Source organism: Idiotropiscis lumnitzeri, chromosome 1 (assembly GCF_059441095.1).
Source record: "Idiotropiscis lumnitzeri isolate Australia: NSW breed Sydney's pygmy pipehorse chromosome 1, RoL_Ilum_1.0, whole genome shotgun sequence".
Classification (NCBI taxonomy): domain Eukaryota; kingdom Metazoa; phylum Chordata; class Actinopteri; order Syngnathiformes; family Syngnathidae; genus Idiotropiscis; species Idiotropiscis lumnitzeri.
Window position 1 is genome coordinate 24170898 of NC_142391.1, and position 26986 is coordinate 24197883.

At 41.4% G+C, this 26986-nt stretch overlaps 2 protein-coding genes across 4 annotated transcripts; both read right to left on the reverse strand.

The window, feature by feature from the left end:
- Positions 1 to 66: 66 nt before the first annotated feature.
- fsta (follistatin a) lies at positions 67 to 7915 on the reverse strand. Of its 3 annotated transcripts, none has more exons than XM_088290962.1 (6): positions 7351 to 7915; positions 6602 to 6793; positions 6247 to 6465; positions 5280 to 5504; positions 3417 to 3647; positions 67 to 1265 (listed from the first exon to the last, which is right to left on the reverse strand). In XM_088290962.1, the coding sequence occupies exons 1-6, from the start codon at positions 7439 to 7441 to the stop codon at positions 1183 to 1185; spliced, it is 1041 nt and encodes a 346-aa protein (XP_088147088.1). In that variant the 5' UTR covers positions 7442 to 7915; the 3' UTR covers positions 67 to 1182. The 3 variants fall into 3 exon arrangements, with proteins under 3 accessions (XP_088147088.1, XP_088147079.1, XP_088147096.1); XM_088290953.1 differs by having other exon boundaries at positions 6596 to 6793; XM_088290970.1 differs by lacking the exon at positions 67 to 1265 and adding an exon at positions 2324 to 3276 and having other exon boundaries at positions 6596 to 6793.
- A 3452-nt stretch (positions 7916 to 11367) lies between these two features.
- On the reverse strand, positions 11368 to 26630 carry itga2.2 (integrin, alpha 2 (CD49B, alpha 2 subunit of VLA-2 receptor), tandem duplicate 2). The gene is made up of 30 exons (XM_088290984.1): positions 26463 to 26630; positions 24692 to 24815; positions 24272 to 24381; positions 24058 to 24149; positions 22283 to 22397; positions 22042 to 22169; positions 21513 to 21661; positions 21263 to 21413; positions 19706 to 19871; positions 19514 to 19590; positions 18579 to 18717; positions 18349 to 18494; positions 18133 to 18276; positions 17447 to 17650; positions 17229 to 17359; positions 16773 to 16936; positions 16540 to 16688; positions 16164 to 16274; positions 15541 to 15626; positions 15094 to 15235; positions 14262 to 14345; positions 14104 to 14180; positions 13920 to 14003; positions 13646 to 13748; positions 13439 to 13549; positions 12436 to 12546; positions 12204 to 12317; positions 12032 to 12121; positions 11842 to 11958; positions 11368 to 11689 (listed from the first exon to the last, which is right to left on the reverse strand). Exons 1-30 carry the CDS (start codon positions 26500 to 26502, stop codon positions 11606 to 11608), a joined length of 3543 nt encoding a protein of 1180 aa, XP_088147110.1. The 5' UTR covers positions 26503 to 26630; the 3' UTR covers positions 11368 to 11605.
- Positions 26631 to 26986: the final 356 nt, after the last annotated feature.

Sequence of the window (26986 nt, forward strand, 5' to 3'; positions counted from 1 at the left end):
AATAGATTCGATTCGTATCATATTCACAAGACAACAGAGTCAGGAAAATGTATAATGAAAAAAAAGTTTTATTGTTTTACTTTTCATATCTGTACAAATACCCTCAAACTTTTGTATGTACATATGACATTTACATAAAAAATAAAAAACTATATATATTCATAACAGAATTTTGTAATTCTCTTGCTGATGCTTGAAAATAAAAATGCAATTTGAGAAAAAAACAACAAAAACAAAGCAAAAGAAACAGAGTGACGTGTGATATTGTGTTGAATACTGCAGACAAAATATTCACTAATCCTGTCAAAGCTCTGCGAGAGCAACATTGGCATAGGAGAAAGACAACAGCACACAAATGTTAATGGCACATTGTTTCCAAAGTCGTCAAGTATCAACCCAAACGTACGTCTTTTTTTTTCTTCTTTTTTTTTGTTGCTCTAATACGACAATATAAATGCTATGGTAGATTGCCAACAAAGCTAAAGGCCTAAAAGTGAAGAGGAAAACGGGAAAAGAAATATCAAATGGCTCCTTTTTCTTTTTCGCTTCCATTTTTAATTACTGCCGCGTTGCATTTGTTTAAAAAAAAAAAACATTGAGGGACTCCCTTTGGTCAGTTATTATTATGATCTGTAAACAAACCAGAAACACATCTGTACATTAAAAAAAAAAAGTTGATATATTCCCAATAAATAAACACACAGCCTAAACATGCATTTACGTAGGTGTGAGATAAACATCTGTGATAGAGATTTGACAGTAACAAGCTGAATTTCTTTTTCTTTCTTTCTTTCTTTTTTCATTTTACAGCTGAATGAAAGCGGAATGCAATTTACAGCATTTGTCGAGGTTCATACTTACATGGTAACGTGACAATAAATAACACTGTTTCTCTTTGGACAAATATATTTCTTCATGATAATTCCAAAAAAAAAAAAAAAAGAAAAAAGAAAAGTAAAAAGCACAACAACAACCCAAAAAAGGGAGAAAATGAGTGGTAGATTGTAAGCCTGACATTGTAAATGTATAAATAAGAAAACACGAAAAAAAAATGTATAAATAAACATCTAGCAGACTGGACTATATGTATACTTCCTTTTTGTTTAAAAATAAATAAGCATACACGTCATGTACAGTATGGACATGGTTCCTTGGGACTGGGGGGGGGGGTCGATTCGGGGGCTATCCATCCAGTATAGAAGATAAACGCACATAGGCCTTGTAGTCGTCCTCGTCCTCATCCTCCTCCTGCTGCTCTCTGATGGCTATATGGAGGAATATAGTTGTTGTATGAATCGGGACCACAACACAAATCACGAGCGAGTCAGTGGCTCTACAAAGTGGTGGTGGTGGGGAGGGGGTGATGGATGGATGGATGGGAGGTGTCAGTGAGGGGAGGGGGTGGGGGTTCTTGGAGTCAGAGGGTCCAGTGGATCGGGGTGGATTTGTGAAAGAAATGTTGCTTTTCTGCGCTGTGTGTTGCTTGTTGTTGTCGTTGTCAGTTGGTGAGCGGAGGCGGCGTTACAGCCCGGGCCTCGGCAAGCAGCTCAAACATCATCAACACAACTCTGAGGTATTTCCTTTTCTTCTGACATTTTTTTTTTTTTACATTTTGGACACACAATACAACTAAATCAAAGCAAGGGTGACAGTTAAAAAAAAAAAAAAAAAAACAGGCAATCCCTCGTCAATCCAAACATTCAGACATCACATTCGGTGGAAAACAGCAATGACAATAAATGTGTTTTTTTTTTTCTTTTCTTTTTTTTTTTAAACGATGAAAGGAGGACGTGGGTGAGCTTCCGATGTCAAATATCACATTGAGAAATATTCAGCCCATGAGGTGATCGTAAAGTTGGTCCCTCTGGTGTCATAGCACGAGAACCTAACAATGAGACATTCTTTGGAGTGGAGCAACATGGAATGTAAATGCGATACTTCCTTCAGGGCTCTTGCTCAATTTCAACAGCGCTTACCGCCCCCCACACCCGCCCACCTCCTCCCTCCCTCCGACAAACGCTGTCTGCTCTCCAGATAGATAGGTAGTCTCCACGCAATTATCAAGGTTCAAATTCGCCGTTCGTCTTGACCTGTCGCGACACCAATGTTACAATCACCATCACGTGAATAGCGGAAAAGGGTTGGCGGCATATTCACAAGAAATGATTGATTTACAGATGACCAAAAGAAAACCTATTCATACAAATTCTTAACCAAAAACACTCAAATACACAAGGAAGGTGATTGAGAGAATTTGAAACTACGGATGGGCAGAATTATAAACCATTGATGTCTTTACTGGTTGTTGAGAGAACCGGTCTTGACACAATTTCTGACAATATAGACTGCACTATATGAAGGGTTGTTTGTACACCCAAAGTCATTCCACACATTCCAAAGAACATGTGTTGTAATTTGAGTTCATTGAACACTTTTGTGTTGTTCATACTGTAGGTATGAATGTGAGTGTAAATTCCTGTTTCTCTTTTCGCGCCCTGCCATTGGCTGCATGTTAGCTTCATTGACGACTTGATATTGTCCACAGGTGTGAGCGGGAATGCGACCAGTGGGAGGGAAAGGGACCCGGCAAATGTCCAAATAATGATAATCATTACTAAAATGCAGTAGAATTATTTTTTCTTGAACTAATAAGTAAATTTTCAAAAACGCTGATAAACCGCTAATATGCAGGATTTGCAGTCACCCACTCCCTCGAAAAAAAAAACACATTATTTTTTTAATTACAAAAAATATTGGGAAAAAATGTGCAACAGGTGAATAGGTCCACTGTATACCTCGCCTGTTGCCTGACAAGCACTCTAGAAAAATGGATGGATGGTGAACACTCCCCTGGACAGCATTATTCTGCCTAGTACAACACTGGTATGGAAACAGGAGTTCAGAACATTCAAAGGCCAGCTAAATTGCCAGTGAAATGCAGTCCTAATAATGACTCCCCCTCAAACTACCCAATCCCACCCTCCCCCCACCTAGCTAGGCGCGTTTGACGGAATCGCTCCATTAGTTGCTCGGCTGAATGAGATTTAAGGCAAAATATACTCCGGCACTCATCACATACGTGTGGATATTTACATATGACCATTGTTCCACGGCAGACTGTTACCTCACTGGGATTGAATTAGTCTCTCTGTTACAATGCTTTGCAGAGGTACACATGGGGGGGAGGAGGTGGTCAGAAAAAAAAAAGACAACATCATGCAAGTCTGTTCCATTCCAAGTCCGTCCTCCTTGCGAAAGCAGTGCTTGGTGGTGTGTCTGGGGCGGGAAATCAGGGAAAGGAAAGGAAAGGAATGGAAGGAGCATGGGGGACTTTTAAGCAATGTGGAATATTGTCTTGTTGCCTTGGACAGGGGGGAGGGTGGGGGGAGGTTTTCTTTCTTTTTCTATTTACTTACAGTTGCAAGATCCCGAGTGCTTGACCTCCAGCAGCACCCCCTCGGAGCAAGCGGCTTGTTTCATGGCGCATTCGCTGGGGTAGGTGGTGTTGTCGCTTGCACACACCGCCTCGTCCGTCCGGCTCTCGGGACACGTTTCTTCGCACAGCGAGCAGCGTCCTCGGCTCATGCGGGCGTCCCACAGACACTTCTTACCGCCGGCGCACTGGATGTCCTCGCATGACTTGGCCTCTGGGGAGGGAGGGGGAGGGCAAAGAGAACAGTCGGGGGGGTCAGTGGGTTAGGGAAGGAGGGGTCCGTCTTCTTTGGGAGATGTTTTATGCGTGGATTTGATTTGTTATAACACTACGATGACCGCAGTGCCACTCCTAACCAGAGGGGGCAGAAGTACTCACTATACAGTTCAGTAGAAGTACAATACAATACATTTTCTATAGATACTTACAAATTTAATAAAAGTACAATCAATGACTAAAAAAGGAGAAAAATGTACAAACTGTGTGACATAGGAATTTAGTTTCACTGTTCAATAACCACTTACAAACTTAACTCAAACCACTTCCATATAGAAATGAATGGAAATGAAAAAACAACAACTTTTTTAAAAGTATGTTAAAATAAATACAGTACTGAAGCTGAAAATAAATATTGGTTAAAATCCAGTAAAAAGTCATCATGTGTACTAAGAAAATGAACATTGAAGCAGAATTCTCATTCACGTGGTGTGACAATAAGTCACACAATCTCAGATAGAATATTTTTAGTTCTCAAAGTATAATGCACTAAATTGCTACTGGTTCAGTTAAATTTAACATTGAAGTTCATTTCTTTCAATTGACATTTCATCTTCAACAAGGGTTTCGTTTTAAACACTCCTTTAAGTACAATTGTTAATGAACTTTAATGTGCAGTAGAGCTTACAATAATGTTAAATATACTTCTGTGGAATGAAACCGCCGTGTTGTTTCTGATCAATACTTTTGTGGAAAGCTGGTCATTTTCTATTAGGTGCTACTTTGTGCAAAAAGTTTGAGAACCATTGCCATTGGCGTTACTGCTGCCTAAGCATACTGTAATCAAAACATGGAGCACTTATCAATACTGCATTTTTATGCTTGCGCAAAAAAATGGGTTCATTTACAATGTGTGCTTCCTGCTCCGGCCTTCCTACGTGGAGTTCGCATGTTCTCCCCGTGCCTGCGTGGGTTTTCTCTGGTTTCCTCCCTCATTCCAAAAGCATGCATGGTAGGTTGATTGGACGCTCTAAATTGTGCCAAGGTGTGATTGTGAGCGCTAGTGGTTGTTTGTCTTTTTGCGCCTCTGGCAACCAGTCCAGGGTGTACACCGTCTACTGCCCGAAGATAGCAGGCTCCAGCATGCCCGCGACCCGTATGAGGAGAAGCGGATCAGATAATGGATGCATGAAAGTCGGAGCGAAATATAGAACTATATCAAAAAATATATTTTGATATGATCCCTTCATATCATGTATTTTTACCGATTGCAGTCATGGGATAAGGAGTCTGCAATGTATCCACTGTGATAAAAGTGGCATTGCCCGAAAACGTTATCCTCAAATAAAGTACAGATCCAAAAAAGAAAGTCCTTAAGCACAGTAAGGAAATGATTTTACTTGGTTGACTTCAATCCCCCCCTGCACTGCACTTTGGTGTTCCTCCCAACTCCCCCATAAGCGAAGTGTTGCCAACATCAGGAAATAATCAAGTGTCCATCATTTCTTGAGCAAACACTCTCCATCCACCATGGAATGTTGGCAGCAATAAACACTCGCATTGGAGGAGGTGGCTCACGGCTGTGTGTGTGCGTGTGCGTGTGTTGGAGGTCGAGGGTGGGTGCACTTACTGATGCATTTGCCCTCATAGGCCACCCCGATAGAGCGGCCCAGCAGGCAGGTGGCCCGCCTCAGGTGGCAGGCGCTGGCGTACACGATGCCGTCGTTGCCGCACAGGTACTGCTCGGGGGACGTCACCTCGGGGCAGATCCGATTACACGTCACACAGTAGGCGTTGTTGGTTTGGTCCACCACGCAGGTGGAGCTGCCCGGGCACAGCACGTCACGGCACGTTTCTGCACGACGGAGGAGTGTTAAACCGCAATGCAATAACAAGCCAATCAATGCTGTCCGGCGGACGCCTCCCATGTCCAAATTTGGGCATTCTGATATTTTGTTCCCACTCTGCTTTTTTTAATTTATTTATTTTTTTTACACATTTCAGTTTTTCTCAGTTGCTTTGGTGCGTTTCTAGGATCATAATTGGAAAGGTCAAACCTAGTTGTTTGACACATTTGAAGACGTATATTCCCGATGGTGTCGTATACGCTCCTCCGCAATCGTTTACATCAGAACGTCATTTGTTAGAATGACAACATGACGAAGAAATTATGATTGCCTCAGCCATACACAATGACTCGACTGACCTTTTCAACGACAGACATTTACTTTTGAGAGATGTCCTAATGATTCCGAGCAACCAATGATGCTTTACTTTTCCTTTCATTTGTTTGGAAAAATGCACTTAATGTTTTGCTAATTTCAAAATTGATTTAAGAAATGTACCAAAGTGATCAGAGAAAAACTGTCGTGACTGAAATGAAAACTTTAACGATACGATGTTTGATAACTCAAAATGTATGTCGTTTTTTCCCCCTGAAATATAATGATATAGGCAATGCGAGGATTCCACCCGACAGTGGCAGAGATAGTTAGGCAACATACAGTTGAGAGAGGAGCGTGCTACAGAAAACTATCACGATAAATATAGAAGGACAGACAGACAGAAAGACGGATAGATAGAGGAAAGTGACTGACTTTTGCATTTGCCCTGGTACTGCACGTCCAGGTCGGGGTGCGCTTTGCATTTGGCCTTGAGCAGCGCGCACTCGTCCTTGTAGGTCTTCCCGTCCGAGCCGCACACGGGTCCCTTCCACGTGACGTTGGAGCAGTCTGGCGCGCAAACGCACCGCGGCTTACTCCTCCTGTTCATCTTGCACCTCTTGCCCGGCCCGCAGTCCACATTATCACACGACTCTATTACGCAGCGGGGTGGGGGAGCGAAATCGAGTCCGTTACAAGTCGCGCTTGCAGCGATTACGCACAGGTTTCAAGGGAGAAAAGATGCATGCGTAAAAATGTGCAAACCAAGGGAAAATGAGTGCACCTCCACCTTTGCAAGGTATGCAATTGGGGGCTCCGCCGTTGAAGATCATCCACCTGAACAGCGTGCTGTTGGGGACGTCCTCCTCGGTCCAGGACGTGCCAAGTCTCCCGCTCCTGCAGCACTCCTCCCTGCTCATCCCGGGCATGTAGAGCACCTGGCAGCGGCCATTCTTGCCCTGCTGCAACCAGCAGTTCCCAGCTGGAAGCAACACAAAACAAAAACACATTGGGAATGAAAAATTGGCATCGGGGCGCGCACAAATAACCCCGGAGAAGCTCCTCCACGCTTTTTCAGCACTCGTTCCCGTGCGCGTGAGTGACAGCCCGTACGATGCGAGCACCAGATAAGCACACGGGGGAGAAAAAAAATAAGAGGGTGCTCCTAATTCCCACAGCCGCGGAGCGTCTAGACATGCAGCACTAAAGCTCCACAATAAGCGGCAGCGGCGCGCTATGACGCGCCGAATCAAATGTTTAGAATAACAGGCGCGGTGATCTAATTCAAGCCAAAACATTGGAATTAATCAAACAAAAATAGAGACTCAAGAATAATATCCTTCGCAAGTTTGGCACAACTTAGTCCAAACAACAGAAAAGTTGTCATCTCACTTGTCCCGTGCAAACGGCACCTGTTTTACGCAATATTTTACCTTATGAAAAGAAAATGGAGAAAAGTTGCCTGCGCACGGCGTGTGAAGCTGTGTGTGTGTGTTGAGAGTAGGGAAAAAAAGTTTGTAAAAGACGAGTATAGCTTACCTTGAACTTTCTGATGCTCCATGAAGTGGCAGAACCACACGAAGAAGCAGAAAAAGCCCGGCTGGAGGGGATCTTTCAGCATCCCAAACATGATGGAGGAAGAAGGCAAAGTGGAAAGAGAGGAGAAAGAGGAGAAGAAGAAGGAGGAGGAGGAGAAGAAGAAGCAGCAGCAGCAACTCGAAAGCGCCTGTTTTGACCCTGCGAGGCAGCGCAAAAAAAAGTAATCTGCTTAAGGTAGCACTGTTGAATAAGTGTCAGTCTGAGAATGCAGCCTCTCTTTTTAAATCTATAAGGGGTCTCGGGTTGACTGTCTCTGGTGGGCGGTCTCCTTTTTGTCGTGGGGGTGGGGAGATGTTTTTTCTTCTCCTCTTCTTCACTTACCAAAGTTCTTTCGCTCCGTGCAGTCAGGTGACGTGCAACTTTCTCCCGCACCAAAAGAAAAACTATGGATGGATTTATTTTAGTACACATTTTAACAATAATAATAATAATAACTTTCATGTCTGTAGGTGCGTTTTTGCAGGCTTGTTGGACATCCGTCCTTTCATTTCAAAGGGCTTCTCGTCCCCCCCCTCCTCCACCACCACCACCAACTGCAGACAAATGTGTAAATCTTGCGATGGAATAATGCCCCTTGCCCCCCCCCTCTCCCACCTCCATGCACCAAGAATATGTGCAGGTCCCCCACAGACGCGCATGCGTCTAATATTAGCACAGACAGTTGTTTGGGTTTCTCTCCCGGGTCAAGCTTTTAAATATAATCAAACCTGTTTCCGAAGGGGCTTCAGTCAGAGGAGCCGGGTGTTACATTTCACTGAATGGAGCTCTCTCTCACACACACGCGCGCGCGGGCGCGCTCATACGCGTGCACCCACACACAGCGGTGCAAAGTTTGTACCTTTCAGAAGCCCTTGTGCGACCTCTTCTGCAGGAGTGCGGTCATGGTGGAAGAGGAGCGACTCTTTTCCAAGCAGACCCCGCCGAGATGTGACGATCCAGCGGCCAGACAACCGCCGTGTCACCGCCTCCCTCCTCCACCTCCGACCCGGTGATCCCCTCTCCTTCAGTTCATCCTGCCCTCACGCACTCATTAGCGCCACAAACGGAGTCCAAAACAGTTCATTCATGAATCCATTCATGAAAAAAAAAAGACTGCTTTGACTTCACGTGGCTTTGCAGAGATGATCCAGTCAGTCCAAGTGAGTTTGGGGTCACCAAAACGGTCGCGCTCAAGGACCACATGAGGAATCAGCAGGCCTGTTCTAAAAATAGCTCAACTGTGATATAGGGGCATTATGATTTCCTAGGAATGCTGATGATTATTTGAGAATGAAATAAACCGTTGCTTACTGATATTCACCTGTTGTTTACCCTGTTAACTCATTGTTAATAATTATGAGCCTAATCAGTTTCAAATCATTGAATATTAATAACATATAATTATCCTCTTAAAATATAAAGGCTCTATGCATTTGTGGTTCTTTGGCGTGGACGCTTATAGGGACAATTTAGCACCCATTCTTTGAGATTCTACGTGGAACAAACCATTATTCAATATGTTCCATTGCACCAAATGTTTCTCATATATTAATGCTAGAACGTGATCTGAAGAACTCTATATCTAAATCACGGATGCTGTATAAAACGATTCCTTTTGTAAAGGACCAGCAATGAATCCCAAAAGAATCTTAGTGTCATACATTTATATTATTCAGTGTAGAGGTAATTTCAGTCCGTTTTCTGATTTCAGAAGAGTGTATCAAACTGGTCGGCCTTTGCATTAATCAGTATGAAAGTAGTAGCCGTTTCAAAAAGGTCAGTGACATTTGACAAATACCGTATAACACCAAAAAATATAATAAACTCATCAAGCATTTAGTGTGATAGCGATATATATATATTAAATATACACAAAGACACACGTCAGAACCATAAAATCAAGACAAAATTCATTTTGAAGCCAATGGCACAATTATTCTACAATGACAAATACAACAGAAAAATGAGTTATTATTTAGCGTGACCTCCCAATGATACGTTATTCTTGAAGAACATATGGCCACCTCGGCACAATGCTAATTGTAACTTTTCCCAATAATGCAATGCTGCTTCTCTGAAAGCAAAATGCAGTGCAAATCTTGTTGCCAGTTTGACTTAAATAGTCATTCCTCGAAGTGTCACAGTGATCCAATCAGGAAGTGTGTGCGTGTGTGATGCTGATCAGCTATCCATTACAGCAACATTTGGCCTCCAGATGAGAAAAGCTGCAGAAGGGTTATTTGGAAGGAAACTACAAGATAATTAATGCTCAGATTTGATTGCCACGACAGGTAGCAATTTCACCATTCTCGTATTAACCGTGACTGTGGTTTGCAGCAGCATTATACTGAGGTTGTAAGGCCACATTATTAAAAGCTCTCAGTAAGATGTAGTGCAGTTTTACGACCGCAATAGCTAACTTGTCAATGATTGAAAACCGCTTTGACTGCGCCAGCCAACTGGGACATTTATTCACTTATCTGGGGTTTGTTTGTGTAACAACAAAAAGAAATACTTTGTGGGTAGCCGGCGCTCATTAATAAAATTCATGCACTCACAAGATTAAAATCCAAATGAAGTTGTCGAGAAAACATTCAAAGGCATTCCACAGCACAAAGACAAAGAAAAACACCCAACCTTTAGTGTAATAAGGACAAAGTGCGATCAAAGGTAAACAAATGTTGGACAACATCACTATTGCAGATTTACATACAAAATTGTACCATTGAGGCTGTACCTGTCATCAGGTTTCCTCCCTCTTTTGTTTTGTTTTTTTGTTTTGAATCATCAATATCCACATTTTCAGAATTATAATGCACACACACACGCACACACACACACACACACACACACACTCCTTAAAATAAGCACAATACAACAAAATTGTCCATAGAGCCAAAGACGAAAACACACATTTTCTTAGAGCTTTTAAAAGGACAATTTTCTGGAACCCCAAACTTTGAGAGACAAAACTTACCCAGTCAGCAAAAGCGACCTGCATACTTTATTAGTAGCTACAATGATTTTTGTGAGTCGCATTTGTCTTTATTAAGATAATCCAATATAATCACAAATTAGTTTTAAATTGTAATTGTTTAAAAAAGTGCTTAGGAAAGCCAATCAGTAATTTAGATCTTGCTGCCCTCTTGTGGTCAAAGTGCGCCAGTACACACTTGCGCTCCTCCCTTGTGACAAAGCTTGCTACAAATGTCCAAAAAGAAAGAGGGAGCATGATATCAAGTTCAAACAAAATCATTTTCATTTGGTCATTTTCTCATTTGATAGTGTTTTAAGTACTCGACCATTGCTTTGTGCCTATTCAAAAAGCATCCAGTTTTAAAGCCCCCAACTAAACACATAAATACAAAAGTATCACTCATAGAATTCAAACATAAAACCTCAACCATCATTTCATTTTACAGTATATACATCAAAAAAATTGAAGAAACACGCATATTTATGTTTGTGCATTTTCACGACTGATTCCCCCATCCATACATTTTGAGAGGGCTTGTCCTCATTTGACAGACATCATTAACATTCATACGTACAGCAATCCATCACGGAATTGGAACTGTGCCCACACGGTAGCAGTTTTTGACATGTGCGACATGTGCGGCAGCACGAGGGCGGCACTGCTTGGGTGGAGGGGGGCAATTTGCTTCCTGAAATCATCCACACCTAATGGACAATTTCAAGTTTTCAATTCAACCAACATGCGTGCTTTTCGAATGTAGCAGAACATGCTGGCATGTTGGAAGCCTAAGCCTCAGAAGCGTTAGGCAGATATGCTAAGCGAAGATTCCAATATGCTGCCCCAGCAGAATTCAATCACTCCAAAAGAAAGAAAAAGCCCTGAGTATCAGTCACGGCAGTAGTTTATGCATGCAGCGCACCACCTATTGTGTCTTCAACTGAGCCTAAGTAGAAATAAAAAAAAAAAAACAGCTAGATTACAGTTAATGGTATTGTTTTTTTTTCATTACCAGTGTTGAAACCTGTGGGGTACAAAAAAGAATGATCTTATTGTATGTTTCCTTTCTCCCCACATAAACATTTGTTCAAAGGGGAAAGAAGTCTCTGAAGAAATCCAAAGAACTGTGCAAAACAACCAAACAGGAAGATGGAGAATATTTCTGTTGGTCAGTGCGCTTGAGAAGTACCAGTAAGCATCCAGCGGAGAATGAAGGAGCAAGTTTGTTGATGTGGTGACAGCTCACAACACCCCGTCCTCGTATGCGTGGCTCTGCGCATCAGCGTCTTTTTGCAGCTGTTGGTATTTCCTTTTGAAGAATCCAAACTAGGGGAAAAAATATGCACGTTGAAATCAAAGAGGGTAAGGAGCAACGGGAAAATGTGACCTTGAATGGCACTCAGTGTCAAGGTGAAGTTTGAGTATTCATGGAAAAAATGTGAATTTGCTCCACATTCACAAAGTGGACATGAGCTGACCTTCCACAGCAGAGCAACAGCCAGGCCCAATAGTGCCAGCCCACCGATCACACTGCCAACAATCACTCCCACCGGAACGTCGCCCGTCGCTCCTGGTTTGCTCACTGTGACCACCACCTGTTACAAATCCAGACAAAAAGTCTTTCCGTGGTCAGCTGGAATTCGTGAGCTTGATGCCATGTGACTTTACCGGCAGCTCTTTGAGGCTGACGATGAATAAATCGGGGTTGGAGCTTTCGACTTCAACAGTGGAGATGAGCTCCGTGGTCTGATAGGCCGCCTAACAAAGGCACAAATGGTGAGCTTTAAACATGACCACCATCACGTAACACGGTACAACATGAGCTCATCAAACGGAATACCGTAATGAACGTCCCACTCCAAATCCTCGTTTTAACTTTCACATAGTAGTTGCTGGTGACATCAGCGTCTTTGAGGAGACATTTGATTTGCTCGCACTTTGCACTCTGGCAATCCTGGAATTGAAACAAGAAACACATCCGCCAATATAAGCAACGGCGCAATGAAGACATTTTCGAAATATATTCAACAATCACGTAAAGTAAAATGATGAAGTTCTGTGCAGTGACCAACCAGTTTCTCGATGCCTCGGAGACTCTCCTCGGTGAAGGAGGCTTGGTGGTTCTTGACTCCGATTCTCAGTGGGTCCACCAGGCCGCTGGTATCACAGCTGAAAGAACCACCCTTGCGCATGGAGAACGGTTAGCTACATGTTAGGAATGTTTCATAAACCACTTGTCGTCAAATTGCTGTATGAAAGACTAAGTGAGCGGAGGTAGGTAGGAACGAGATTTATTTTCTTCTTTAAAGGGTAGGTCAGCCCAAAAAATTCTAAAGAATATACGCAGCCCCACTTGCAGCCTTGTGATTAATATGACGTTTTTGGAATATGAGTTAATCAGTAAAATCCACCTGTTTTTGTACACCTCAGGGGGCGGCCATTTTGTCAATGACATCACAGTTGCTCAGGGCTCAGCTAAAAACTAATTAGACTCAACTTCAGAAAACAGGTGAGGTTACCTGAGCTACCGTGACGTCATTTTCAGTTGACAAGAGCGACAAAATGGCCGCTCCTTGAGATGGCTAAACACGGGTGGAATTTGCTGTTTAAGTCATATTTCACAAACGCAATTTTAATAAGAATTCCATGTTTATATTATAGTGAAGGCGCATAGAACATATTATTGCAAAATCTTTTTTAGGCTTAACGTCCCCTTTAAGTAACTTTTTGGATACATTGTAGTGGTCAGAGTAGAGTTTAATGCAACATACTTTTTACCTTTACTTTTGGTAACAAATACTACTTTTACTCAGTTACTTTAAGCCATATTTATCAGCAGGTGTTAATTATTGCTCACGCTGATTAAAACAAACAATAAATCCGAAGTTCAGCTAATAACAGGCTATTTTGCATGTTCAACTCCCAAAATCGACACGCCTAGAGTCAATAACTCATCGATGAGATATTTGAGAAGTCAAAAAATTTGGAGTGCCCAAAAAAGAAATTGTGGTTTTAGTACCTCATCTGAATAGTGTCCTACACTGACAATGCAAATTCATTTATCCAACAACTCACAGCTTGCGTGTCCACACTGGTGAGATAGAAGAGTGGATTTCCTCCCTTGGTGCTCATTGGTAGAGAGATGGTCAGGTAGAGGAGGCTGACTGGAAAGTTTCCTGTGGAAACCTTTGAAATGAACCAATTTCAAGTCGAGTGACGTTTTGAATAAGTCACGTTAGGAATGTTCTTGTGTACAGTCAACATTTTAGTCATTTATCGCACCTTGACGGTGAAGTTAAACTCGGGTCCAATGTCATCCAATGTTTTCACCGTTGTTTCCGGTGCGATGGTTGAATTTGCTACGTAGAAGTTGATGTTTGACTTCCTGCAAAGAATAAAACAGGAAATCCATTTTGTATTGTTCAAATGGACTTTATTGCTTCAAGGCTATCAAGTTTCTCATAAACCCGGGGACTTGATTGGCATGAGTGAATTATTTTATGACTCGTGCTTAGGTTTGAGGGATTTGTATTGATTCAAGAAAAAAAAAAATCACCTTGATAAAACAATGGCTGCATCGTATTGCAGAGGAATGGACACGTCCACTTGGTTGTCTGCGGGGACTTGCTCTCTACTGTCACTGCAAAACAGCAACGAACATAATGCAAGCACACATTTATTATCAAATAAGAATTTAAGCAACATTATTTTTTTTCTAGTCATTAGTGCCAGTAGTTCACCTTTTAGCCTCAAATGTGACCTTTGCCCGATTCAGCGGATGATTGAGGTTGTATTCAAAATTGAGCTGAAACTTCATCTGGGAAGAAAAAACACAAATTTGAGCAAAAGAAGCTTACGTCAAAGAGAAAATAAAGGTGGTGAGTATTCGTGCGCTAACCATTTGGTCTTTTTTCAAGGCCGGGTATCCCACTTGGCAAACAACAGTTTGCTCTTGCGTTGAGGTGCATTTGACTCCTTGTGTCTGTAAAAGATTCAGTCCATAAAATAATCGCACTACTATCATTCTTAACTGATTCAAACTTATCAGTTCATTCAGGACATCTTGGGACAACTTTTCCCCAAATTTCAAATTTTCGGATTTTTGGAAAAAAAAAAAATCTCACATGAACATTTACGTTTACCTTTCTCACGCACCTGTCCTCATTTTTCAACCGACTGAAACCATCCTGGCATGGATTTTTCAACAGTCTCCAATTTTCAGAATTTCAGTCCCCAAATTCACACCTTTCCCAGAATTCCACATTTCCCAAGGTAAAATTCCCAAATTTATGGAGACATTTTACAATTTTCTGATTTTATCATTTTCCCTTCCACACTCAAAAATGCACTTAGCCTGTTAGCATAAGTGTCATAATTGCAAATGTTACCATCTTAGCATATCATTTTCTATAAAAATAACACCAGAAGATGCAAAACCTGAAACAATTGGCCTCAGGACTGTGTCTAATTCGGTTAGTATTTCACTCGACGTTATCATAACAGCTGCTAGCATTTAATAAGTTCTCATTATATTAGAACCAAATGCAAGTTTATTTGATTGATTGATTTATATCTTTAATGTTCTCAGTAGCTCCAGTTCCCAAAAATGTCAGTAAATGCTACAACCTTTCAGTTCAACATCAAAATTTCGATGGAAATATAAACATCTTGATAATATTTTTTTTATAATAACAATAATACAGAAACATGTATAATAAGATACTACTTACGGGAGGAAATACAGAGGAGTAGAAGAGGTTGCCCGAATATGTGGCCAACACTTGCGTGTTGTAAGCATTTTCTTTTTTATTCTTCACGGTGACCTCAAATGAGAGCTCCCGCTTATTGGCGCTGACCAGAAAAGGAGCTGAGCTGGAACACATAAACTCACATTATTATGGGATGCCATTCAATTTCTGCATTTTGGGAATCACAACACATTTTTCCTGAAAACAAAAGGAAGTCAATTAATTATTTGAACATCAATTTTCCACTGCGTCAACCAAGGAAAACGTAACAATTGAGAACACGAGACAGTTTTAAACATGACATCAAATAGAAAAAACTCGACAAATTGTCATTTCAGGGCTTAAGAATTAATCAACATTTACGCCAAACATTCTTCGACATTCACTCCTGTGAATTTAAAACTGACAGAGGTCATTGGTCCAGCTCACCTGGTCCCCTTTGTGTCCGTTTTCACACTCAGCACCAGATCACTGACACACACCTCATCAGAGCCGCAATCTTTTGTGAAGGGGATCTAAAACGTGTCAAAACACAAGCAAAAATTTGGTTTACTTAAATATCACAATTCTCTTGTAAACTAACTAGTATAGAGCCAAGGCACACACAATCTCACCGCACAGCACATCACGAAACAATGTAGAAACTCAAATAACAATGACCTGATGACAATTGACCCACAATTGCAATTACTTTGAGTGACGACAAACGAGGCCGTGCCTTATCCTGTGCAGTTACAGATTTATTGTACCTTCTGCTATCTAGTGGAGAGTTTTTTATTGGTCTGTTTGTAGATAGAGGTTGATGGCACTATACTGTACATGAACAACGATACATTGTTTGTAAGAAATAATTAATTTTTCCCGGTTGGGAAACACACAACATTTCTATGTTTGATTGAAAACTTCCGGCATTGCCGAACTGAGCTTGTTGTAAAAGGTGCTTGGAGACAGCAATCGTCAGGTTATGTCATCTTTTACGAGTGTCTGCAAAATCACCGTTTACTCTAGAGAAGAATTTAAAAAAAAAAAAAAAAGACGGCCGGGCAACTTACGAAGAATTCCCAAGCAGTCAGAGAGTAGACGTCAAGGACTGGGTTCGCGTTGGCGTTCTGCTGCTCAATTTCCACTTTCAAACTGAGTGAATTGACAAAATCGGGTGTCTCCTAATGGAAAAACAAACATACCAAGTGATCTTTTCCAATCAGAGCTGTGAAAAAGCACACAATCAAACTAAGTGGTAGTCCAATACTTGACTCTGGTAGCAAATCATCCATACAAAATGATTTTTATTTCTACTGAGCGCAAGTCTTAGGCCACCATTTGCTATATTCCAACTCGACTGGTAAAGGTCTAAACAATGTGAATCATTATTTTTTTTTTGGTTTCTTAAGCCCATATTCCATTGCCAGATAACCAGTCAGCTACTACCTGTACGTAGACTTGGAAGTCTTGACACTGCACTGTAGATATCTTTAGGTTCCCCGAAAGCAAGCGCTCATTATTTGTCATGAAAAGTCCTCGAGAGGTGACACGTGAAGCCTGCAAATCGGCATCCAGAGTCAACGTGTAGGTGATATCTGCAAAAGAAAAAACACACTTTAGAGTCCACCGTTAATGACCTTTTCAGTTGTTGACAAGAAAATAAAGTCAATTGGACTTACCGATGGGTCCAACTGGATTTTTGGGCCTGAAGGTTGGGCTGAAACAGAGGTTGGTGTTGAAACAGGACATTTTGCGTCCACCGACGTCACACGCTTTGCTGAAAATGTTGATCTTCTCGGGTTTAAAGGAAGCAGTGGCTGAGAGGGTGGCCACGCCTCGGGACCTGGACGGCAATTTCAAAAAGCATGAGCTCCATCCATTCCACCTGTTTTCCACAGAGTGCTAACTTGACTCAATTTTTACTCATATACACAACATTGGGCAATTTAGTCTTTAACTCATTCACTGCCAGCCCAGGTAAAATAAATGTTGGCTTTGATATCCGTCACTGGCAGTGAATGAGTGGCTAACGTATGTTTTTGAAATGTGTGAGGAAGCTGGCGTACTTGAAGAAAGCTCACACAAGCACTATGAGCATTTAAATGGGTATATGCAAGTTATTGACTTTGTCTCACCAGAGTTGAACCACTTTTCCATATGCACCCACGGAGATGTCTGCGAGAGTGTCACCATTCAAGTCCTTGTAGCTATCGAGGGACCTCCCAAAAAACTTTAATTGAGGATCCATTTTAGAACCGAGTATTCTCTGGAAACAGAGGAAACAACCAGTCAGGTCATGGAATTTGCATCCATCATTTAAGGATCACAACATCCACAAAGAACATGTCTGTGCCTGTGAGAACTGCTTGTCTAATGTCGTCTTCCTCCCATTGTAGATGTAGACGACGCCTCTTCCTTTGTCCTCTAGAGGCGCTCCGACAGCGACGTCATTATAACCATCAAGGTCCAGGTCGGGAATGGCCGACATGGCCATCCCGAAACGTGCGTTCTCAGTCGGAGGAGATCCTTTGAGGAATCCTTGCTCATTCAGGATGCCCTTCAGAGCAGAATGCAGAAAATTACATGGATGAGAGAAAAAAAAAAAGGACACGGTTCAGGATAGGGTAGCATGCTCTTGCATTGGAGAGATTTACTGCGCATGTACAACTTTTATGATAATTTAAACTGTAGTTTTATTTTTTTTTTAATCAGAATCAGAATCAGAATGCTCTTTATTGTCATTATACTCGGTGTACAAGAGCTTCCCCTCTGCAGTGGAAATAATAAAAAAATAAATACAAAATAAACATAAAAATACAAAATAAAAAAATTAATGAAATAAATAAATAAATAAATAAATGTACTCAGACATTTTACATGATTCATTATTTATTTTTATTTTTTCCACATCTTACCTCAGCTGCAAATGACCTTGGTCTATTTGTCTGTTTTAAAAATTAAATGCAAAAGTTTGCCCTTTTAGACCCTGCATAGGGCAAGCTGTATACTGCAGAAAATGGATGGTTGATCGATTGTTACCTTGGTGACGGTGAAAATGTAAACACGCCCTTGCTCTCTCTTCTGCTCGCTCATGAACATGGGCGCGCCAACCAGCAGCAGGTCCGTCACCCCGTCTTTGTTGACATCCAGCGAACACAGGACGCTGCCAAAATAAGCTCCAATCTAGAACGCAAAAATCGGCTCACTGTTGTGTGACTTCAAACTGATCAACGTCATTCTGGTTGCTCGCACTACCTGCTTTCCTCGTTCCGAGTCGATGATAGCGAATTGCTTGCGGGCATTGAAGCTGTAGACGATGACTTGTCCGGAGTGGTTGGAGCGAGGCGCACCGGCCACAAAATATTCTGTAGTGCCATCACTCAGCATGCAGACGGAGTAACCTGAAAAGAAGTCAGATCAAACAAAAGAAGCCATCCAAGGATTTGAAGTGTGCCGTATTTTGTGATGAGAGCAACGTTTAATACCCAGTAAGGAGCTGTGGTTTCGATCTTGAAGCGTTCCCTCAAATGCGGAGACGGGGAGAACATCCACTTTGGAGCCCATCTGGTGGACGACAGTCCCAGCCCAACCATAGGCACCCACCGCTCCCAGCATCATCATGTCCTTTAACAGCAAATCGACCAAAGAGTTTTTAAACATCTTAATAATCGAATATGTGATGCTACGGTGTGGTGTTCGGCCTAGGTGGCCTTCTACTTTCAACCCTGTTGACCTTGCCCCCCTGGCATCGTATCTAAAACCAACAGTCTCAAACTTGAGTTTGGAATAGGACAGTGATTTTAAATTGGATCGGCAAATCAATGCTGTTGTTCGATCCAGCTCTGTTCATCTTAGGCAGTGGGCTAAGGTGAAGCCCGTTCTTTCCCAGCAGTACTAAGAAACAGTAATCCATGCCTTCGTTACGTCTAGGCTAGATTACTGTTATGCGCTTTATTTTGGAGTGGAAGCTGGCGAGGCTAATCGCAATGCTCATCCACAACCATCTTGTTTTCGTACTCTCGTCCTCACGCTGATGCGTGGAGACTGTGTCAACTTACTAGCTGCTCCACCAAATGTGATAGGTCAGCCACTGACGAGTTGAAAGTCCTTCGTAAATTGGCCGCTTGGAAAACAAGATGCTAAAGATATGCGATTAGCGATCAGAATACTGCTGAATGACAAATTCGAGGCTAATAAATAGCAACAAGCACTTGACACAATTATTGTTGTTAAAGTTTTGATTCAGGACAATCTAAAAAGATCATTTCCAACACGTGTTTATGGTTAGGATGATTGCTGTTTTACAATTCCAGGGATCGTAAAGCATCATTTTACCCTGCAGATTTAAGTAGATAGTCATATAAATCCTATCACAGATGGACACTGAGGTTCAAAGAGTCAAATGGAAGTCTCGATGTACCTTTTTGCTGGAGTAGTGAGCGCTAAAGCCCACCTGGGACATCTCCATGTTGAAATTGTCACCCCCCTTTCCAGTGCCTTTATTGAACACAAACGGAAACAAATGCAAAGAGGAGCACACATGTCTGGATGAGAATCAACCAGGATGTGCTGAGAAAAAGGTAAGATTAGAAATAATAAATAAAATATGCACCTTCTATGTTGAAGATGCGGCTGCCCAGCGTTCCGGCAATGTTGGACAGGGCCGCTTCTTCAGACACGTTAAAAAAGTAATTTTCTGTAGGCGCGCTGGCGATGGACTTGATTTCTTTGATGAGGTTTTCAGTGTCGATGTTGTTTCGGGTGTAGTAACCCAGCACCTAAGTGACAACGGGAGCAAATAGTTCAGTGTGTGAGTGAGTGAGCAGCCACAAATTGCCAGCCAGTGGACTGACATGAGGGGGGGGGGGTTACCCACAAAACAAAAGCGGAAGCTTACACATGCAGATAGCCATACAAAAGTGAACTGCTTTATCAGATCTGTCTATTGTGGTGTAATAGTTCAGATCTGTCAAGTGTAAACTTTATGTCCAAATATGGTCAATTTCAAATGTTTTCACATTTTTTTGCATATTATTAACCTCTATAAAGTGTTGAAAATCAATTAAGGACATTTCCAATGTGCAAGAAGTGGAAAATGCCTCCTTTTCAGCACTGTGGGAGCTGTGCAGTATTATGCCCCCTCAAGATTGAAAGTCTTGATGTTCTTTTAGGCAATACCAAGTGAAACAAGTTAGATTCGATACAACTGAGTTGATCTGTTTTGTTAAAAATGTCATGTGTAATCATTTTATTTTATATAAACCAATTTTTTTCTTAAATGGGAAGTCACTCCCCCAAATTTCTTCTCAAGAATATTTTCTTATTAGGCCCACTAGTTGATATATTACATTATGATTAATATTGCATTTTATCCATCTCAGGGTTTGGCCATTTTGTCACTTGTGTCCACTGAAAATGACATCAGAGTTGCTCACCACTCAGCTCGAGAAAACAGGTGAGCCATGACTGGTTGTTACCATTTTCAGTTGCAGAGTGTGACAAAATGGCCGCCCCCTGAGATGGCTCAGCACGGGTGGATTTTACTGTGTAACTCATATTTCACAAACGCATTATTGATCAGAATGCTAAGTGAAGGCAAATAGAACATTTTAGGGGGTTGACTTCCCCTTTAAATATCGCTGTTAAAAACCACATTTCCACTTCAGTGGCAAAACCATGAGTCATTTTTATGTTCAGCAGGGTTGTCGGTATCTGCTGAATATAACTATTAAATTAACTTGTAATCTAACTCAGTTACTTTTAAAGCAAACAATCAGTAAAGAAACAAAGTGACTTTTTCAAGGTAATTGTGGCCACACTGCAGAGTACACAGCTTCGTGCTTTTAGTTCGTGCTTCCCTCAACTTGAAAGAGTTTGGCAAAATGATGTAAGCTCAGTCATTTGCTTTTGTGAATTACTATACACTCTGTCTGGTTGGGACGACTGGCAATGAAAATCCCCAAATAAAAAAAGGCACTTGTTTTAAACCAAACTAATATAACATGAATATAGATAAGTTTTACATTAAATATTGGAATAAAAAGAATATTGGAATTTTGGAATAAATATATCAAATTGAACTATGGGCAACGGGACTGAATTTGACTTTACTACCGAATGTACGCTTATACCACCAGTGGAAAAAATGGCACGGCTGGTCTACACTCACAGCGATACCGAAGCGGGTGATTCCTTGCTTTTCACATTCACCGATGACTGTATCTCGGAAGGCTTGGTCATGGGACTCGCCGTCAGTGACCACCACCATCACCTTGGAAGCTCTCGGGCGGGCACCGTAGGTCGGATTAAAACCCCACTGACTTCAAGAGCAAACGCACACAAACACACCGATAAACAATTCTAAAACATAGATACAGAATGCATATGTGCACAGATGTTCGTCATGCTGCAACACCAACCTGGCATACTGAATGGCATGGAAGGTATTGGTGGAAGAACCTTGCATTTGTGTGAGTTTGGATGCTGCGTTCAGCAATTGCTCTCTGGTTCCGTACTGGTTCAGCGTGAATTCAATTTTGGGCTCGACCGCATACTGAATGACACTGACCTGGCCACACACAAACACACAGTGGGATGAGATGATGACAGATTTTGCCCTTAACAAAGTGCTTCTTAATTATTTTCTGTTATGCCCCGACCAAGCAAGAAGAACACTATTCGCGCCCCCACCCTACCGCCAACTCTCCACCGCAACTATAAATAATAGCATTTTCATTGCATTGTAGAGTTAATACTCGCACAATGGGCAATGAGAGCGCCACTGCCAACTACTGGAGTGGATGTGTAATTACACTTTATTGTAGTACGGCAGGAAAAAAAAAGCTTGTTCCCCACGGAGCGCCCTCATGGAATGCGCATGTGTGCCAGGGCGGTAGCGTCACAGGAAGCTATATGGAGTGTGCGACGGAGGACCAAAGATGGTCTCACCTGGGTGTTTTGGGGTCCGATTTCAAGAGTTGGTAAGAGTTTCTCAATGAACTCCCTCATTGGAGCCCAAGGATAGATGCTATTGGAGCCGTCCAATACGATCACAATGTCCATTGGGCCTCCACAAGCTGCAGAGGAGGCAGACAACATCTAAAGCGAGCAGTCTCACGCAACTGAGGAGGATTCAACGGTATCACATGCGCAGAGTACGTGGATGACAATTATTTTTCGGGGCTCTCACTCTGGACGGCAGGAGCGAAGGCAGGTTGAGGCTGAAAGAGGGGGCTCAGTCTTGAGCATATTCCTGGGTAGAAGTTTTGATCGCCACACTTTTGTGCCCAAAGGGGACCACATGTCTGCATGGTGAGACAAGATGGAAGACAATTTTCATATATTTGTGTCGTTTCATTTTTGGAATTTACTACTGGAATAAATGAATGCAAGTATTGACAGTTCTGGAAAAATATTTTAGGAGAATGAACTTTTGTATTTTGTTGGTTTTATTATACAACTACTGACAACATAAAGTCCATTCCTGCATTGGAACATGTTGTTGAGTTATAGATGGGTAGTGTGAGGACTAATGTGTGCAAATTAATATGCATCCCGTCCCACCACAGACAGCCACCAGGTTGTCTAACATTTACATCACAGTCAGGTTTTGTTGTGTTCACCCCATCTTACATTTGCAGCAATTTCTTTTTACAAATATCTCATCGGCATGCATAATAATCATGGCTTGCTTGCCCCTCCTATACTATCCCGTTTTGTCCACGGTAGCCTGAAACAGGGTTGATGTTTTTCCAGAACTCTGACAGTTAAAGGTTTTGGGTTCACTCAGGCAATTTCATGTTTTCCATGAAAATATACCGTTGTATATAGTGGCATTTTGCAAAAGAATATCTACAACTTGTGGGTAACGAATTACGGGTATGTGGGAGTCTTATAATAGTGTTCAAACGTTTAGGGATCATATTGAAATGCACTTATTTTTGAAAGAGGACCAAATTTTTTTTAGCATATTAACAATAGCTAGACTTTAAAATCTCGGATTCATTGAAAATAGCCGTGTGTTTTCATAGAAAAAGTGATGTTAACATAAGAAATCATCTACTAATTGATTAATCGTTTCATACAAAAATAGGATAATTCTCATTTAATTTATCAATTAGAAATCATTTTTAGCGTTTTTTAATATATATTTTTAGATGCTGAATTTGGGGTTTTCGATAGCTGTAAACTTTAATCTCAAAATGACATAAAAATGAAAACACATTATTTATAAACTGTGAGTTTCACTTTTAGAATTGAACCAAAAAACTAAATGAATGGCATTGCACTGGTATTTATGAGGGAAACATTTAAAATACGTACGGCAATATTAAGCGAAAGAACCCAATGCTACATTAATTATTATTACTACTGTGCACTGTTGCTTGCTATTAAAGCCATCGCTATCACATGCAGAGGGTGAGGTATAGATTTTTTTTTTTTTAGCATCCTCCTCTCAACCACTTCCTCTATTGTTTCCAGAAGACAGTCAGATACCAACACATCCTTTTATTTTTAATCGCTTGTTTAGTCTCCTTCCTGTCCTTCTTTGCTTCTACACCCCCAACACATTGTTATTTCGTATTTTACTGTATTTTTTATGGATCTCCTTAAAGGGGAAGTCATGGTGGAAGATGAGTTAAGCAGGGAAATCCACCTGTTATTAGCCATCTCAGGGGGCGGCCATTTTGTCAGTTTCTGACGACTGAAAATGACATCGCAATTGCTCAGGGCTCAGGTAACGACCAATCTCAGCTCACCTGTTTTCTGATGCTGAGCCCTGAGCAAATGTGGTCATTTTCTCTTAACAAAAAATGGCAAAATGGCCCCGACCGGAGAGGTTCAGAAACCTATTGATCAGAATTTCTCGTTTCAAAGAACATATAGTACTATAGCAAAGACTTTTTGGGGATTGACTAACCCTTTAAAAAATGTGACTAATTGAAAGACAGACGGAATGCGTACCATCAGACCATTGACTGCGGGCATGCGAGTCAGGGTCATGCCAAGAGACATGTTGACGTTGACGTTGGTCACGTCTGGAATATTGATGGAATCTGCGGGGGAGATTTGCAAACTGGCTTTTAGAATAAATTTAGCACAATTTATTTGGGAACATTTATTCTGAGCGGCAACAGGTAAGGCTCAAAGGTTAATCAAGCCAGAAGCCACACCTCACCTGCAAGGTCGAGCTTGTCGCAGCTTGTTCTGGACCCCGACACCGGACACTTGTACAAATCCCCCTTCCTGTTTTGAGTATAACCACTCCAGGGAGCACCAACCAGAAGCCTATACAGACAACAATATTTATCTCTTTCTTGCTCATCACACTGTTTTGGACAAATACACTTACTTTGTCAAAAAATACCACATACGAGGAGTAAACTGCACTTGCATCAGCTCTCTCAGACGCTGAACACTCAAAGCTCCGTTAAAACAAACAAGACACTCCTCCAGACGATGAATCAGTGTGTGCTGAGGACTAATCTTACACTTACTGAACTAAATCCTCAACATTGCCAACAACACTGTGTACCACATTTGGAAACGTCTGGAAGCATGAGGAAGTAATGATGGGTCATTGAAGAATGATCGTTACCATTGGCCCTCATGGTTTGTGGCCTGTTGGACCGTGTAGCCAAACTCCTCCACCGGAGACCCGCTGAAAATTTTTGCCCCCACACTGCCCACGTTGAAGGAGCGCGAGAGGTTGATTCTGTCAGCTGGCGGAAGACAGACATGGATAAACAAATCATTACTCATAGGAATATTAATTTGCTGCTTTCCAACCTCTCGTACCGTCTAATTCTCTCTCGGTTATGTATTTCGGTTAAACTCTCTATTGCTGAGAGAATCCAGAAATGTATTTTCCTGTGCCCAATACTTTTACTGGATAAATGGAAGACATGTTTGAATTCACTTAAAGCACGTGTTTTTTTGTTTCATAAATAGATAAAAATTATTTTTAATCCAATTCATTGATTAATAAAACTAAATAAATTGGACAACTTAATCGAATCCGGACATAATTGTTAGTTGCAGCCTTAGTTGGTACCATCAACCGAGCATTCCCTTGGATCCAAATTGACAGTTTAACATAAAAGACTGCATTTGTATGTGTTGAGAAAAAAAAACGGTTTGTTCTATCAGAAAGAGGCAGAATAAAGCAAACACAGGTAGCTTGGAAAATTTAGAAGCAATGCAGAATTTGCAATATTTATGCTCGTCACACATTCATGGACATTCCAAAAAAATAATCTTTAAGTGTTGTGCAGTACACTTCCTTACGAATAAGTCTCCCCTAAATCAGCCCTTGTACTATTTTGTATATGGATATAAATGTGATGCGTCTGCAGTATGAATACTCAGATAGATAGATAGATATTCCGCCATGTGTTCAGCAAAGGTCCTGAAGTCTAAGGTAAGATGTAAACGCAAGGCTGCGGTGGTGCGCCTCCAAGTGCACCATAAATTATTGACACCTAAAGGCCATGGATTTTAGGGTCACCATTGATGGAACATTGGGATTTTCTAGGAATGTTGTAGAAGTGAATGGTAAAGATTTATGGAAATTAATATTAAATAGTAATACTTTCCATTTTCCTAATTATTGCACTAAAATGACCAGTGTCTGTACATAAATAAATATCATTAATAATAACATTATTTGAGCACATTTTATTCCATTATTATTTCAGAAGTGTGTATCAAACAGGTTGCTCTTCGTAATTATCAGTGCCCATGAAGTAGCTCTCAAAAGAAAATGAATGGAAGATATATAGTGAATGATTTAAAGAAAATCCTCTCATAGCGAATAGTACACAATGTCCGAATATTAAATAAAGTGGGTTGTTTGGGGGCTTAATCGCCAATGTTTCGACAAGTAGTCGGTTTTGAGACATTGTAGCAACACACAACAAAAAGCGAGATGTTATAGTGCAAATTGCGTTTGTTCCCATAGGAGCGAAATTGCACATGCAGTAGGAAGTGCATCCATTTGAAGTTGGAAGGAGGACATGGAATCTATCACAGACACACAAGTCCACACAGGCACACGAGTTGAGGAATGTGAACGTTCACCAGCACAACCACGCCTGTTTTGTTTGTTTTACCCCCAACACTAACTTGCTTAACACCACTTTTTAAAATCACATTTTACTTGCTACATACGCGAAGGTTATTTCTCCGATTTAATCGCGCTTACGCGAAAGCAGAATGCGATTCGCTTTAATTGCCAATTACTCACTTTCAATCAGCCAAAGTATGAACAAAAAAAACAAAACAAAACAATAACAGCCTATGATCGTAAGGACATTGCATGCGCATCCCAGCGGAGACAAGCTGGAGGGGAGAAAATGTTCAATACTCACAAATGACAATCAACGCAAAGCAGACGACGAGGAACTCCATGGTCAACTTTTTATTCCATTTGACGGAATCGTTAGAATGTAGCCGCAGCAGAGACTCAGCTCGGCGATCTTTACCAGGCACTAACGCACGTTTCCTAAGCGAGGACCTGCGCTTCTTCCTCCTGTGCGTGTGCGTGAGCGCGCGCGCACGTTTGCGTGTGTGGTAACTTTGACTCAGCTTTGCGACTGGACTGAGAGGGAAGGAAGCAAGTTGGGAAAGGACTACAACGATTAATGCATGTTGTTATAAGTATAGGTTACAACGGTTTTTTGGGGGGGCTCGTTTGTACAGGTGCTTCGTAATAAATTTGCATATCATGGCCAATATATTCAGTAGTTCTCAATGAAAATAGAGTAATAGAGACAACTCACTATATGACACAGCGCAGTTGAACACCATTGCAAATGACACATTCATAAAAGAAAGAGAAATTCAGTAAATGTAGCCCAATACGGATGATTATCCATCCAAGTCACCATTAAAT